The 15,688-nt window shown below is 56.0% G+C and overlaps 2 protein-coding genes across 8 annotated transcripts in view; both read right to left on the bottom strand.

The window, feature by feature from the left end:
* Nucleotides 1-28: 28 nt before the first annotated feature.
* LOC310919162 (Krueppel-like factor 15) lies at nt 29-6,079 on the bottom strand. Its single transcript, XM_083878364.1, has 3 exons — nt 6,025-6,079; nt 2,756-3,814; nt 29-1,481 (listed from the first exon to the last, which is right to left on the bottom strand). Exons 2-3 carry the CDS (start codon nt 3,739-3,741, stop codon nt 1,304-1,306), a joined length of 1,164 nt encoding a protein of 387 aa, XP_083734490.1. The 5' UTR covers nt 3,742-3,814; nt 6,025-6,079; the 3' UTR covers nt 29-1,303.
* A 1,695-nt stretch (nt 6,080-7,774) lies between these two features.
* Nucleotides 7,775-15,688, bottom strand: part of SLC45A3 (solute carrier family 45 member 3) — a 29,802-nt gene continuing 21,888 nt past the window's right edge. For all 7 annotated transcript variants that reach the window (XM_083878558.1, XM_083878562.1, XM_083878561.1 and 4 more), the window contains 2 exons: nt 12,205-12,470; nt 7,775-10,846 (listed from right to left, as the gene is read on the bottom strand). In XM_083878558.1, coding sequence (XP_083734684.1) covers nt 10,373-10,846; nt 12,205-12,470 — 740 coding nt within the window. In that variant the 3' untranslated portion in view covers nt 7,775-10,372. The remainder of the gene's footprint in view (nt 10,847-12,204; nt 12,471-15,688) is intronic.

Below are 15,688 nucleotides of genomic sequence, written 5' to 3'. Positions count from 1 at the left end.
TTACCCCTCTTACCCTCTTGCTCTTACCCTGTTACCCCTCTCACCCTCTTGCTCTCTCTCTCCCCCTCTCTTTCTTTGGGGCTTCCCTTCAGCCCAGGCAGGTGGCTGAAGGCAAGGCCCTTTTACCTACGACCCTGCAATAAAACCACGTGTTTCTAGAATATCTCAGATGTTCCAAGAGCCTCCTTGGTCTCCAGCGTTCCCTCTCCCTGCCGTCCATGGCTGCTCCTACACCACAGCAGCTCAAGGGCAGCCCTGTAGCTGTGCCCTGCCAGGGCATCGGGACATCAGTGACAGGGCACTAGCAGAGAGCTCAGAGCCTGCAGGCACCAAAACCCAGCCTGGCACAGGCACGTGGAGAGAGAGCCCAGCCGGCCCTGACGCTGATGCCGTGTTTGCACAAGCACCTCTCTCCCTCCCAGATGTTTGCAAAAGCTCGAGGAGTTGGCAGCACGGCGGGGAGTTGGCCTTTAATTAACCAGAAGGCAAATAGGAGGAGGACGTCAGCAGCCTGGGAGCTGCTCTGCTGCAGCTCTGAGCTCCTCCAGGCTCCTCACACGTGAGGAAATGTCCTTTTAGGGTGGAAAGGGCTTTGCTGGAGCTGCTTTCTGTTCTCCTGGTCCCTTTGAGGATACACAAAATCCGTCTCCTGTCCCTCTTGTATTGTCAACAGCCAAAATGTCCAGAGCCAGCCAGGTGGGAAACCACCAGCACAAAAAAAAAAAAGCAAATTTAGGGACAAAACAACCACACTGGGAAGTGTCACAATATCTGCTTCAGCCCCTGCAGCTGCTGCACAGCACAGACCCCCATCCATCCCCATTCCATCAGGGATGGAGGGACAGGACTCAGGGAATGGCTTCCTCCTGCCAGAGGGAAGGGACGGATGGGATTTTGGGAAGGAATTCCTGGCTGTGAGGGGGATGAAGGGCTGGGATGGAATTCCCAGAGAATCCGTGGCTGCCTCTGGATCCCTGGAAGTGTCCAAGGCCAGGTTGGAGCACCCTGGGATGGTGGGAGGTGTCCCTGCCCATGGGATGAGCTTTAAGGTCTCTCCCAACCCAAACCATTCTGGGATTCCTGTTCCACCCCAGCTTTCCTGCACACACCCCAAATCCACGCTGGTTTCCATCACCTGTATTTCAAAGAGGGACAGTAAGGCCAGAAACAACTGTGGAACATCATCACCCTTAAAAAGAGGGACAACAAAACCTCCTGCCACTTGTTCAGGAATCATTTCCCCCTCCTCAGCAGCGGTTCCTGCTCTGTTTCCCCGGCTCTGGCAGGGGATGAGCAGCAGGAATTAACTCCTGCTGCCCCCTGGAAGTGTCCGTGGGCTGCAGGGCTGGCCCCGGTGGATCTTCAGGTGCTTGGCCAGGTGGTCACTGCGGGCAAACTTCTTCTCACAGGCCGTGCACTGGTAGGGCTTGACCCCGGAGTGGGAGCGCTTGTGGCGGGAGAGCTCATCCGAGCGGGAGAACCTGCAGGGAGGAGGAGGAAGGATGTCTTGGGTTATGTAACCAAAAGAAAAAAAAAATCTATTCTATTCCATCTGTTGAAACCCAGTTGGGGAGGTGTTTTTTTTCTTTATCTGTTGTAACTCCAGGAGGGAGGGGGTGACTGCCTTACTGATGACAAGGCAGCTGTTAAAACTGGGTGGGGCATTGTTTCTTATCTCTGCTCACCCTCCTGGGGGGTATCTTCTGTTAACGGGCCATTAAAGCTCATCCCCCAGTGCCTCCCACTACCTCCATGGAGATATCTCCTGTTAATGGCCATTAAAGCTCATCAATGACGTGACACATGACATCACCCCAGTGATCCTTATCTCCTGCTAATGGGCCATCAGGGCTCACGAATGACATCACACATTACATCATCCCATTGTGAGATGCTCCACCCAGGGAGGAGGAGCCAAACCATTTCCACCCAGATAAAAAGGAACTGCAAGTGTGACCACACATCCAGTGTCCCCACAGGGCTCCCGAAGGAAGACCAGACCCATCTCTGGGCCCTTTTTCTCTACAGGACCATCTCTGCTTCCAACAGGACACATCAGGACACATCTGCCACTCCAGGAGGGCTGACTTTGGACTGTTTCCAACACCCTGACCAACAGGGCATCAGGTTGTATTTCTGACTCTGTCAGTGGTCTTTTGTATTATTGCTTTTATTTTACTTTTTTTCCCCCCTCCTTTCTATTAAATTGTATTTCTGACTTGGAGTCTCTCACTGGTTTTGCTTTCAAACCACTACAAAGGAGGAATGTTGGATCCAGCCCTGGGGGCAGGACAAGGGGAACAGTGACCCTGGCACAGGGCAGGCTGAGATCTGTCCCTGTCACAGCCTCCTGGGCCACCCTACGGCCTCCAGAGGAGGCAGAGGCACCCCCAGCTCCTGAAATCAGCCCCTCCAAGGGTTTGGAAATAGAAGAGAATTCACCCACTGAGATGTGAATTTTCTTCCCCCTGCTCTCAAAGGACACTGTCCACCTACTTCCTCCGTTTGTTTTCCCTTGCTGGAACCTTCCGGCAGCGGAGAGGCCCAAAGGCTGAGAAAAAAAATCTTTTTTTGGGGGGGGGAAAGAGCTCAAACTGGCAGTGACCAAAGCAGCCTGGGTGTGGGAATGCTTTCCTGCAACTCCACCTCCAGCCCAGAGCAGCATCACTCGAGGAGGCAAAGTTTGTTTTCCTGGAGGCTGCGGATTCTCCCTGCAAATCCCGAGCCCCCTGCCCTGGAGGGGATCCCCACTCACCTCCAGCCGCAGTTGGGCCAGGCACAGGTGTAGGGTTTCTCCCCCGTGTGCCGGCGGAAATGAGCCTTCAGGTGAGAGCTCTTGGAGTAAACCTTCCCGCAGCCCGGGTGGGAGCAGCGGTGGCTGCGAGGCGGGGCAGGGCAGCCCAGCTGGCCCCCGGGGGCTGCCTCGGCCTCCTGCACATCCCCCGGCCCCGAGGCCGCCGGCAGAGGGGCGATCCTGACGTACTTTTGGTCCAGGATGGTGCCGGGAGGTTGGAGCTGAGAGAGGAGGGGGAGGTTTGGGCTCTGCAGGCTGATCAGCAGCTGGGCCACCCTGACACCCCCAGGCTGTGCTGGGGAGGTCACACTGTCCATGGGGAGAGGCTGGAGCTGCAGGACAACGGGAATACTGCCAGCAGCCACTGCCTGGTCACCAGCAGCCACTGCCTGGTCACCAGCAGCTGTCCCTGGGACATTTGGGACATTTGGGACATGTCCTCCTGCTCCTTGGTGTGCTCTAGGGATGAGTTGTGCCCCACCAGCAGCTGTCCCCGCAGCGTTTGGGACATCTGGGATGTGTCCTCCTGCTCCTTGGTGCACTCTGGGCATGAGCTGTGCCCCAGAGCTGAGCTCAGCTTTGCTCTCCACCTTCCACCCCACGGGGTGAGGATCTCCTGGTTCATCCCTGGGCAGCTCTGCCTTCTCTCTGAGGAACTCCTCGATTTCCTCCAGCGTGGGGATGAAGTCCTGGGAGAGGCAGAAGTCAGGCAGCCTGAGCTGAGCCTCAGTGAGCTGGGCTTTGGGGGGCTCCCCCTTGGCACTGGACAGTTGGACATCCTCAGCATGGTCAGCGGTGCCCACCAGGACGTGCCCTGAGCCCTCTGGGTGGCCGTGGCCTGGCAGAAGGGACGGTGGCATCGTGCACTGCAGGGCACTGGCCAAGCTCTCGAGCAGGGCAGGGCAGCTCAGGGAGGGCAGCAGGTCCTGGCAGCTCACAGAGACCATTTGGTGCCTCCCCGCACGCAGCTCTTGGCTCAGGAGCCGCCGGGAGAGCTCAGCTGGGGAACTCTTCGTTCATCTGCGAGGCAACGGCACCGAGGTTATTTCCAAACGAGAAAACAAACACGCAAAAAACCTCAAACCTTTTAACAAACCCGGGCTGTGAGCTGAAAGGAAAACAGCAGAACCTGGCAGCGGCCTTTGTTTTTAAAGAGTCTGCCGCTGAGAAAACACGGCCTGACCGTTTTCCTCCGCTGGCTGCCAGCAGAGAGGCAGATTCCCCCAAGAACCGACTCCTCCGGGGAGTTCACGGAGGTAAAAAACACACACAAAGAAACCCTTCATCCCTCCCCGTGCCACCCACGCCGCAGGGCGCTGCTGGATGGCGCAGGGGGTGACTCCTGATTAGCCGGGGGTTAATTATGATCCTGCTGTGGCCAAACGTGGGCAGGAACACGCCCCGACACAGACACGGGGCTGGGTTAAAGCTCCTCACCTGCACAGGTAACACTGCCAGAGCCGCCAGCCCGCCCCGGGGGATCAGCGGTGCCCGGGGAGGGCACGGCCGTGCCCGGACACGCCGCAGCTCTGCCCGGGCAGCTGTGCCCGGCCTCAGTCACAGCCCCGAGAGCGGCTCAGCCCGGCCGGGTCAGCTCCGGGGCTCCTGAGGACACAAACGGCGCCTTTGCAAAGGGCTGAGACGGAGCACAGCGCGCCCAGGCGGGAGCTGGGTGCGCTCAGGATGTCACTGGGGATTGTCACTGGGGATTGTCACAGAGCCCGCTGGCCCTGCCGGCGCTCAGGGGTGGCCAAGGACCTGTCCCTGTCCCCATCCTGCTCTGCAGACGCGACCACGCAGGGATCTGTTTCTATTTAATGCAGAAATGGAGTTTCCGGGGGGGGGGGGGAACCCCTTTGTCGAAATCCCTTAAGAACCTTTTCCACGAGATTTCTGTGGAGCTGCAAACCAGTCCGGCCAGTCCTTGTTATCAGCGCTCCCCAGGGTCCTGAGAGGGAGTTTCTGAGCACTCTGGATGCCACATAAATGCTCTTCTCCTTAGGAAATAACCCCCAAACCCGCCAGGAACAAGATGCAGGGGACTCCCAGTGCTGCCCGGCGTGTCCAGCACGGCTCTGCAGCAACAAGGGACTGTCACTGTCACTGCTCACACGAGAGGTTAAGGAGGAGTTCAGGCCAGCCCCAGCCTCCAGGCTTCAAATTTTCCTCACAGCCCAAATCTGTGCTCGGAACAACCTCTCCCGGGCAGTTCCACTCCTTCCTCCACTCCAGTTTTAGGATGTTTTGTCTTTCCTTCTCCATCTCCTCTTTCTAAAGGGAAAGCCTCCCCCCTCTGGCTACCAAAGTCTCTTCTTCACCTCTCCCAGAGTGTCCTAAAACCTGATTTTCCAACCAGCTCGGGGATCTCCATCCCTCCAACACATCCCTGGGACAGCTGAATTAAACTCTGAACTCCTCATGGGGCACAACCCTCCTGCTGAGCAGGAATAAAAGGGTGACCAGAGGGCAGGAGGGTGCAGAGGTTGAGCAGATCTGAGCGGGGCAGCCCCGGGGGAGCTCTGGGAGCGCTCTGCCCTTCAATTTCCCGTCTGATTTTGGGGCAGTGGTGATGGCCCAGCTGGCAGAGCAGAGCTGCGGGGCAAAGTGTTACCTGGTGTCACATCCCTGTTCTGTCACAGGTGTCACTGCCCTGCCAACCCAAAGCGCTTTTTGCAAAATGCCACTACCGCTGTCACCTCAAAGCCACCGCGAGGAAACGGAGCCCTGGCTCTGTCCCCTCGCTCCCGAGCCTCACTTTGCATTTCTGCGTCCCCCAGCTGTGCCAAGCCCCGGGAGCGCTGGGCGCTGCGGGGAGCAGCACATGTGCAGGCCGGGCACATGGAGAGCGGGACCGGCCCAAGGTCAGGCGGCGAGCAGCGGGGGCTGGGAACGGCGCCGAGGGTCACGGCTCCCCTCCCGTGCCCGGGCAGAGCGAACACACCTGTAACCCCGGCACGGCGGGAGCGCTCGGTGTCCGGGCACAGCCGGGGCTCGCCGAGCCTCTGGGGACAAACCCCACGGTCCCGGCCGGTGCCGGGGCCGATCCCCCGGGGCAAAGCGATGCTCAAGGACGAGCGAGGCTCCGGCTCCGGCTCCGGGGCAGCCCCCGAGGCCAGCGGGGCTCACCCAGCACACCCAGCCCGGTGCCGCCCTCCAGAACCGCCCTCCCGCCGCCCCGTGAGCCCGGGGAGCGCTGCCGGCGGGGCCCCCGCGCCCCCCGCGCCCCTTACCCCGCTCCGCCGCCCGCGGGTCCCGCGGCTCCGCCGGGGGCGGTCCCGGCCCGCCCCGCCCCGCCGAGGGCTCGGCCGAGCGCGCCGATCCCATTGGCACGGGAGCGCCGGGCCGGGAGGGGCACCGGGCTGTCCCGGGCCGGGCCCTGGAGCGGCTCCCGGAGGAGATCCCGCCGCCGCTTCCTCCGGCCGCTCGTTTACTCTGGAAGCGCTCCCGGGCCCCCCGGGCTCGCGGGAAAAGGAGGCGAGGCCCCGCCGGTCGCGGCGGCGGCCGCTGGAATCCGGGTGGATCCAGGTGTGAGAGAGAGTTTGGATCCAGGTGGATCCAGAAATGCGGGGGGTTTGACCCAGGTGGATCCAGATGTGTTTTGAATCCAGGTGTGTGGGAGGTTTTGAGCCTGGGTGGATCCAGATGTGTGGGAGCTTTTTGAATCCAGGTGGATCCAGATGTGCAGGAGATTTTGAATCCGTGTGGATCCAGATGTGCGGGAGCTTTTGAATCCAGGTGTGCAGGGGTTATGAATCCAAGTGGATCCAGCTGTGCGGGATCTTTTGAATCCGTGTGGACCCAGACGTGCAGGAGATTTTGAATCCAAATGTGTGAGGGCTTTGAATCCAGGTGGATCCAGGTGTGTGTGTGGGGGGGGTTGGGCAGGGCCACAGCGCTCAGGTGCTGCTGATGGGACAAGGAGTGAGGTCTGTCCTTGTCGTGCCTTTGGGGTCCCTGAGGGTGGCTTTGGGCTGAGCCACACCGAGTTCCTCTGTTCCAGGAGAAAAGGGAAATTTTGGGCCAGGGAAAGGCTTCAATTTAATAAAAAACAAAGCAAAATGAAAAAAAAAAAAAGGAAATGCCAGCACTGAAGGTGCACAAGAAGGGCGAGCCGGGGCTGTTCCCGAGTGCTGCTGTGTCACTGCGTGTCACTGACCCCGTGTCACAGCCCCGCAGAGCTGAACATTTGTGCTGATAACGGGCATCAGATAAGTGTGATAATAATTAATAATACTCATTTATGGCCTTGGAGAGGCTGGGAAGGTCTCAGCTCCTCGGAATCCTCAGGTGCTCCCGGCTGCCGTGGTTCAGTCACGGAGGGCTTTGATGGACACAAAATTCCTGGGGAGAAGAGCCGGGAGCGGGTCCCGCTCGGGGTTTGAGCCGCCCGCGGTGGGGCGAGCGGGATCGGAGCTTTGTTTGGGGAAAAAGGAGCGGCTGTGCGGCTCCGGGGCCGCGGGGAAGAGCCCGTCCCTTGCCCCGGGGACAGCGCGGGCGCCCGGAGCGCTCCTGGCCACGCCCAGTGCGCCCTTTCCCCGTGTCCCCGCCCTCATCCCGCCCCTTTGTCCCTGGCCACGCCCCAATCCCCGCCCCCGGGCTAATCCCCATTTAAAGCCCCGCCTCCCGATCTCACCCCGCCCCGCGCGGTAATTGACCCCGCCCCCTGGCCTTGCGTCCGCCTGTGCTCCCATCCCAAAAGTGGCATCGAGGCCACGCCCCTCGACCACGCCCACGCTCTCGACCCCACCCCCGTTCCTTGGCCACACCCCGCCACGTCCGTCATTCTTTGTCCACGCCCCCAAACCACCTCCTCCTAATAATTGGCCGCGCCCCATCACATCACTAATACCATGGCCACGCCCATCGCTTCATGGCCACGCCCATCGCTTTATGGCCACGCCCATCGCTTCATGGCCACGCCCATCGCCCGCCCCGCGCAGCGGTGGCGCCCCCCCGCGGCCAGCTCAGGCATTTCTCCCTTTTTTCCACACCTTTTATTTCCCCCTCCATCTCTTTTTTTTTTCCATAAAAATTTTTATAATAAAAGCCTTCCTCTCGCGCCGTATACAAAATATTCTCTCTACCGAAATAAATTAAAACCGAACGCCTCGCGGGCAGGATGTGACCTCAGAAAGGAAAACCAGCATCCATCCATCCATCCCCCCAAATCCTTCCCTCTCCTCGGGAATCCACAGCAGGGAATTCACACAACTCCACGCTCCCAACTCGACGAAGGAAAGGTGAGGCAGGATCCACCTATGAGGAAGGGATTCACCTCATACCTGGAGGAGAAAAGCTCCTGCTCTCCAACCCTGAGGAGCTTGTACCCAAACCTGTGGCCACACGGGAGCAAATCCTGGAGAAATCCTGTGCTCACACAGGGAATATCAGTAACAGCAGGTCAGGGATGCTGTTACCGGGACTAGAACATCCAGTGCTGGTCCTACATGTGGTCCTGATGCAGAAATTTTGTTAGAAAAAGCCAAAAAAAGCCAATTCTGTGAAGATTTCCTCATCCTCCTGCTCCCTCGCCCTGATCTCCTGTTATAGGACCAGCTGTGTGTCCCTCTGACCCTTTATCAGCTGGGAGGGTTGAAATGAAGAATTTAAGGCCTTTCCCACTCACCCCCTTCACCTGAAACTCAGTGTGGAAGCACTTGAGGCACTTAAATCATCAAAAAGCATCTGTGCAGGGTAAACTTCCTCACATTTACATAAGAAATATCAAAAATAAAGGGGTTTTCAGCCTTGTGTGAGGGGAGAATTAATTCAAGGACAGCCCACCTCTGGCAAAATAGGATTTTGTCTCCAATCCTCCATTGCTGCAGCCTGCAGTGGGGTGAGAAGTCCAGACCCCAAAAGTGTTTCTGGAAGTGGTTTAAGGCACTGCCAAATCCGTCCCCAAGGCAGCTGTGTGTCAGCACAGCCCTTGCTGTGGGAAAGGGAGGCTGGCAGCCCTATAATTTGAGAAGAACTCAAACAAAAACAGTGACCCCTGACGGGAAAGGGACCATTCCAAAGCTTTGAGGGCCCGGCTCAGACAGCAGGGGAGTCACCCTGGCCTCCCTGCCAAGGAACAGGCTGACAAAACTCGGCCGAAATAGCAACATTTCACCCTCCAGCCCAACCTCAGCAGCGCCTCTGGCTGCCCACACACCTCCACAAAATAAAAAATTAGTCACAAACAGCTCGTTTAGCCCGGGCAGAGTCGAGTTTTTTGTGGAGTTTTTGTGCTCACAGCACCAATCCAGCCTTTCCTCCGCTCACTTTGGATCGTTCCTGACTCAGGCCAGCTCCTCCTCGCTGTGTGGGGAGTTCTTGGAGCTCAGGAATCTGCCAGCAGCAGATTTGTCCCAGCTGGGGACAGGGGATGGGAGAGGGAGGGGACTCAGTGACTCTGCTGAGTGACCCAGAGCTGGGGGCCAGAGCAGCCTGGACATCCCTGCAGGGTTTGGGCAGCAGGAGGGGCTTTGCCTCACTTTGACAGGGGTTTGCTCTGCCTCAGTGAGGATATGGACTCCTGACTGGAAATAAAATATATTTTAAGAAAGCCCAAACAGCCACAGGCAGCGACCAGCTCCCGGACTGAGTTTAACCCCTCAGCAGCTCCCCCAGGCCTTCCAGGAGAGCTCTCCCTGCTCTGCTGCGCTGCCACAGGGCTGGAAAAACCTGGGAACAGATTTCCCTCGTGTGTGGCAGCATCTTTTAGGGGCCATGAGTGGAAGAGGCACCTCAGCCTGGATCCATGAGGGGAGAGAGCAAATGCAGGCCCAGGCACTGAGGTGAAGAGTGAGAGGCCAGAGTGACTGGGAACTGTGAGAAGAAAGGTAAAAACAATCATTTAAAAAATAAAATAAATAAAAGCTCAGAAGTTCTCTCTATCTGATGCAAGCCAGTACACAGGCAAAGGTTAAGTCACCTTTTGGAACTGGTCCTAATGGGATGTTCCTTGTTTTTTTGGTTTTTTTTTTTTTTTTTTTTTTTTTTTTTTTTTGTTTTGGTTTTTGTTTTGTTTTGTTTTTCTTCCCAAAACAAGGCACAGTAACTTTTCTCCTGGATGATTTTGGGTCAGGGTGTGGAAGGGCAGGAGGGCAGAAATGTGGGTGCAGACCTCGGGCACCCCCTCGGCCCCACAGCCAAACCTCGCTGTGAAATCTCCTCCCAATGTCCCCTTTGCTGAAGTGTTGCTCAAGAATTTGGGTAAAACTCCACAGAGCAGGGGGAGAGGGCACAGCTGGAGGTGGAGGAGAGGAGACCCAGTGATTGATCCCCTCCCTGTGCTGCTGCTGCTGCTCAGGAGCACGACCCGTTATCTCAGAGGGGAACCCCAATCCCCCTCTCCCCCCTGCAGAACCCCTTGGTGCTGCTCCCCTCTGCTGGAGGCACCTTTGGAAAGCACTTTGTGGCCCCGAGGACAACACCCCAAAGCCTCTTATTTACACCTGAGATAAACCCCTGCTGCCCCCAGCCCCAGAGCCACCCCTGAGCGGGGGGTGACAACAACAGCTCGGGGACAGCCGTACCACACCAAAGTGACCCTGTGGACACACACACAGAGCTGGCCCTGCTGCCCTGGGCTCACACGGAGCACTTGGCCATGTCCCCCCTGTCAAAGACGACTTTGGTGGCAAAGTAGATGGCGACCAGACCCAAGGCGGCGGCCGACACCATGTAGGCGGTGACAGACTGGGTGAACTGCACGATGGAGCCCATGAAGAGCGAGGGCACGACCTGAGAGAGGAGGAAGGCGCTGTCCAGGATGGCCAAATCCAGGCAGATCCCCCGGCCGGGGCTGCCCAGCTCCGCCTCGCCCACCACGATCCGCAGCGAGACGTCGCAGGAGGAGCTGACACAGAGAGCAGAGCTGGACACGGCCCCAGGGGAGGACGAGGAGGGTGAGGATGAGGAGGAGGAGGAGGAGAAGAGGGTCCCAGCGTGGCCATTCTGGTAAGGCAGTTTCTGGCTGGAGAGCAGCCCCTTGGAGAAGGCTGGTTTCTTGTCCAGCAGAGCGGCGTCTTCCTCCTCTTTCCTCTTATATTTGTGCAGAAACACCTGCGGGAGGGAGGGGAGTGAGGAGGGAGCTGGGACTCCGAGGGGGGCCTTGTTTTTGTGCAGGAGAGCAAAAGCAGAGCTTTGTGTGTGTTCAGGGGAGTGCCAGCCCCAGCCTGGCCCACGTGAGATGGGCCCTGGGAGCCAGGCTGGGATCCAGAGCAGCCCTGACTCACCGGGGGAGCCCAGCCAAGCCGGGCCGGGCTGTGCTCAACAGCCCAAAGCCACCCCGGGGACATTTCATGCTTTTGTCACCTCCTCAGTGGGTGCCAAAGGAACCTGAGCTGAGCCCATCCCGAAATCAGCTGGGGCAGGGCAGAGCTGGGGTCTGCTGTGGGATATCAGACAACCAGGGCAGTGCAAACAGGAACGTCTGGGGTTTGTGAGCCCAGAGCCCGGGATGAGCAGCCACTGCTCATCTGGGATGCTTCAAAGTGCCACCAGCTGGGACACTGAAAAGAGTCCTGGGAACTCAGGGCAGGGCTCTTTTCTCAGCTCTGCAACAAAACCTCAACCAAGCTGCTTCATCTGCCTGCCCAGATCCTCCTCGCTCCAGCCAGGAAAAGGGGGCAGAGGGATCCTTTCCATCTCCCCCTTTTCTGCCTCACTCTGCTCGAGCTGTGAGGTCTCTGGAGTATTCCCACAGAGCAGTTGTTAACACCACGGGCAGGAGAGCCCAGAGCCCTCCCTCACTGCATTCCCAACCTTTTTTTTGGCAAAGCCTTGGGAATGTGGCCTTCCCCTTCCCAGCCTGTGCAGTTTGGGGTTTATTCCATTGATAAAACATCCATGGGAGATCCCAGCCAAGCTGCAGCTCCTGCCAAGCTGAACATTCCCTCACCCCTCCCCAGATCCTGACAGGATTCTTGGTGCCAATTGGGATGGGTTTGTTCAATGGGAACATCTGGGTGCCTGTGGTAACAACTCCTGCTTCTTGCATGGCACAGCCAACCACTGCCCTTGGGATGAAAGAGCTGCTCCCAAACCACAAATTAATTCTGCATTTGCAGCACAAGAGAGACTCCCATTAATCCAGCGTGCAGCTCTAGGACTTCTGCACGAGGATAACATCTGTGGGACAGGGTTAGGAGCCTTTGTGCTGCTGTCACGAGTTCCACAAGGTTTCTTTTCCTCAGAGCTGAGGGAATGGGGAGAGTTTTCATTTCACTAATCACAGTGCTGTGGATGAAAACTGGAAAGCAGGACCTGTGAGGGCTGAAAATCCTCGAGTTTTGCAGCACCTCAGGCTGGCAGAGCCGCAGAATTCACACCAGGATAACTTAAACCAGACCAGTTTCCCTAAAATACTGGAAAAAATTTAAACTATGCAGGGCCAGGCTGCCCCTGGAGCAGATCCCCACCTGTTTGTCGTGGTGGTAGAGGGATGCCAGCGTGTAGGGCAGGATCTGGAGGGCAGAGAAGGTGAATCCAGTCAGGGCAGCGGAGATGGTGACCACAGTGACACTGTGGGACAGGCACATGACCAGGGCCGCCCCGGGGAAGAACACCACGCTGGCCAGGTACACTGCCCTCGTCCCAAAGTGCTTCACCAGCCTGTCCATGATTGTCGAGAAGAAGATGGAGGTGATGCACTGCAGGAAGAGGCCCAAGCTGCCCATGCGGACACCTGTGGGAGGAGAGGGGTGATGGACACTGCCCTGGATTCACACAGCCAAACATCCCTCCCTTGGTCCCTAACCCCAAAAACATCCTTCCCTTGGTCCCAAATCCCAAAATATCCTTTCCTCTCTGTCAGTCCCTAACCCCAAAAACATCCTTCCCTTGGTCCCTAACCCCAAAAACATCCTTCTCGGTCCCAAACTCCAAAACATCCTTTCCTCTCCATCAGTGCCAAACTCCAAAACACATCCTTCCCTCTCCTTCAGTCCCTAACTCAAAAAACATCCCTTCCTTTCTGTCAGTCTCTAACTCAAAAAATATCCTTCCCTGTCAGCCCCAAATTCCAAAATGACCTTCCCTCTCTGCCAGTTCCGAACTCCAAAAGCATCCTTCCCTTGGTCTCTAACCCCAAAAACATCTTTCTCTTGGTCTCAAATCCCTAAATACACTTTCCTCTCTGTGAGTCCCTAACCCCAAAAATATCTCTCCCTTGGTCCCAAACCCCAAAACGTTCTTTCCACTCCATCAGTCCCAAAACATCCTTCCTTCTTCTTCAGTCCCTAACCCCAAAAACATCCCTTTATTTCTGTCAGTCCCAAACTCCAAACCCTCCTTCCCTCCGCTCCAGCCCCAAACTCCCACACAGAGATTTGGGCACAGCCAGCCCAGGCTGGCTCAGGAGGCAGAGCAGCATCACCCAACAAACCCCGGGATTGCAGCAGCCGCCCTGTTGGGAAAGATGGGACAGGAAGGGCTTATGGATATGATTGTCTGGTAAGAAATACTGGAGATGTAAAACCTGTGAGTGAAATAGAAATGAAGGGCAGCTTTGAGATGTGATCATGGCAGGCAGGAAGATGGTGATGAGCTGGAGATGGGTTGAAGGACAAAAACCAAAAAGACCCAAGAATGCAGCCCCTCTCCACCCCGCCAAGGCATCAGGGAAAAGGTAGATAAGAAAAGTAGTTTTTAGGGTTTAGAATATAAGATGATATAGTAATATAGTAGTTCTCATAGGCTGTTTGCAAAGTTTGTAAGTTTTGTATTTTGCACCGGTTGGTCACTGTAAATTAAAATATTCAACACAAAAGGAGATAGAATGGATTGTAATAAGGTTTTCTCTCTCGTTTAGCTCTCTCTCTTACCTCTCTTGCTCTTACCCCTCATAGCTTTTTTACCTCCCTTACCTCATACCCTCTCTCTCCCCCTCTCTCTTCGGGGTTCCCTCCAGCCCAGGCTGTGGCTGAAGGCAAAGCCCTTTTTACCCACGACCCTGCAGTAAACCCACGTGTGTCTAGAATATCTCAGATCTGCAGAGTTTCCTCTCCCTGCCGTCCACGAATGTTCCTACACACCTGGTGCCCTGCTCCTACACCACCCCCAGCTCCCTCCCTCCCTCCCCCGTGGGCACCCCGGTCCAACCGGATCCCAAAATGCCATCCGTGTCTTTGGAATCACTGTTTGCCCCTTTCTTCCTCCTGCTCTTGCCCCGGGTCCTGTCACCTGCACCTGAACCAGGATCCGTCCGTTATCTGATGCCAAAGGCAGCAGCGGAACAAAGGCGAGGAGGGATTGTACCGGAGCCAAGGTAAAGTACAGAACATGCCCTAAACTGCCGTATCCGGCAGCGATCCGGACCTTACCCTTTCGCAAAGATCTCTCGGGTTTCAGGGAATTAAAGCCATTAACTCTTTGGAGTGGGGGGAGATCATTACTCGACTCGTGTTTCTATGACGGGCAGCACAATGCAGGGCTGACCCGCCCGCAGCTAAACTGTGCAAGTGTTAAATAATAATTAAGCCGCCTCGAAGTTAAACAGACACTCAGCACAAAGGGGCAGTGTGCTGCAGGGCCCTCCGAGTGGAAAACTGCGGGAGGAGGGCCAGGAAGGTGCCTCCGGAATAAAAGATTTGGATTAGGGAGAGGGGAAAAGAGGTTAGGCAAGGCTCTGGCACAAGGCAGCGGCCAAAATGGGACAGCAGGTAACACCTGTGGGCAGGTGAAGGGCTGCTGGAGCAGCGGCCCGGGGTGGGGATGTGGCAGCTACAGGCTTGGGAGCAGCACTAAAGCACTGTGTTAGTGGTTCCTGAAAACCAGAACATAAATCCATATATTCTTGTGCCCAAAGAACATGAACATTTTTCCTACTATCTTCTGAATAAGGCTGCAACACTTGGTCAGCGTGTTCAGTGAATTGATTTAATGGAGGAAAAAAGGGGCTGAGAGAAGGGGCTGAGAGCTGGGAAAGTTGCTGGAGAGCTCCCAGAACCGGCTGGGAGGTGGGAATCTCCCAGCAGAGCGGAGGGAAGAAGCATCAAATCCCACCTCGGTGCTTGGGAGCACAGCCTGGACTGTGGGCTTGGTATTTTCTGAGCCTGAGAATTGCTGAGCTCTTCCCAAGGGAAACTTTTCAGCAGTTTTTCCCCAAAACAACCTTGTGGAAACAATATTCCTTTCCCATAACAACAGGTGTTGTTTGCTGTTTCTGTTACTCAGCCAATGGGAGAGGTGTCAGTCCTATGGGCCAATAACGTGCCTTTTTAGTGCTGCATGTTATAAAAGGGCTGAATGAACTGTAAATAAACCTTCTGATTTCTACTGCCTCCTGACTGGAGTAGAACATCTTTATTTCATGTCCCATCACAACAGAGTAGCACAGTTTCTCCTATGAGCTCTATACACAACTCTCTCTGCAGAATAACAGTTTTTATACATTTTTTTTTTTAAGGGCTGAATGAATTGTAAATAAACCTACTGCCTCCTGACTGGAGTCAAACATCTTTATTGTGTGTCCTGTCGTGACACTGGATGATGCTCCCTGCTCCACACCCTGCTCCCCAAGAATGGGGAGCACCCTCAGCCCTGTTTTTCCAGCCTTCTGATAGTTTACATTTCTGTACTGCAATTTCTCAGGAATTGTAAGATGTTTTGTTAACAATACATTCCTTTCCAGGGGGAAAGACAAATTGATGGACTTCTGTTTTGACCAGTGGGGTCAGAAAAGTGTTAACCCCGTTCCACAATCGCTGGTCAAAGTGCAAACCCTATTTAAACCCTAAACCCAAATCAACTTCTTTCTCTCTTTTCTCACTTCTCAACTTGACAGGTGAGTTGTGGTTTATTGTGTCCATCCAGTGACAAGCACCCTCACCCCTGGCTGGAAAAGGAGGGGAGAGCAGTGCCAGGAGCTCCCTGCAGACACAGCCAGCTCCATGGTGCTCCCTG

The sequence above is a fragment of the Zosterops lateralis genome (genome assembly GCF_965231275.1).
Source record: "Zosterops lateralis genome assembly, chromosome: 26".
Taxonomy (NCBI): Eukaryota; Metazoa; Chordata; class Aves; order Passeriformes; family Zosteropidae; genus Zosterops; species Zosterops lateralis.
The sequence above is the reverse complement of the archived record's forward strand: the minus strand, read 5'-3'. Positions and strand labels throughout refer to the sequence as shown.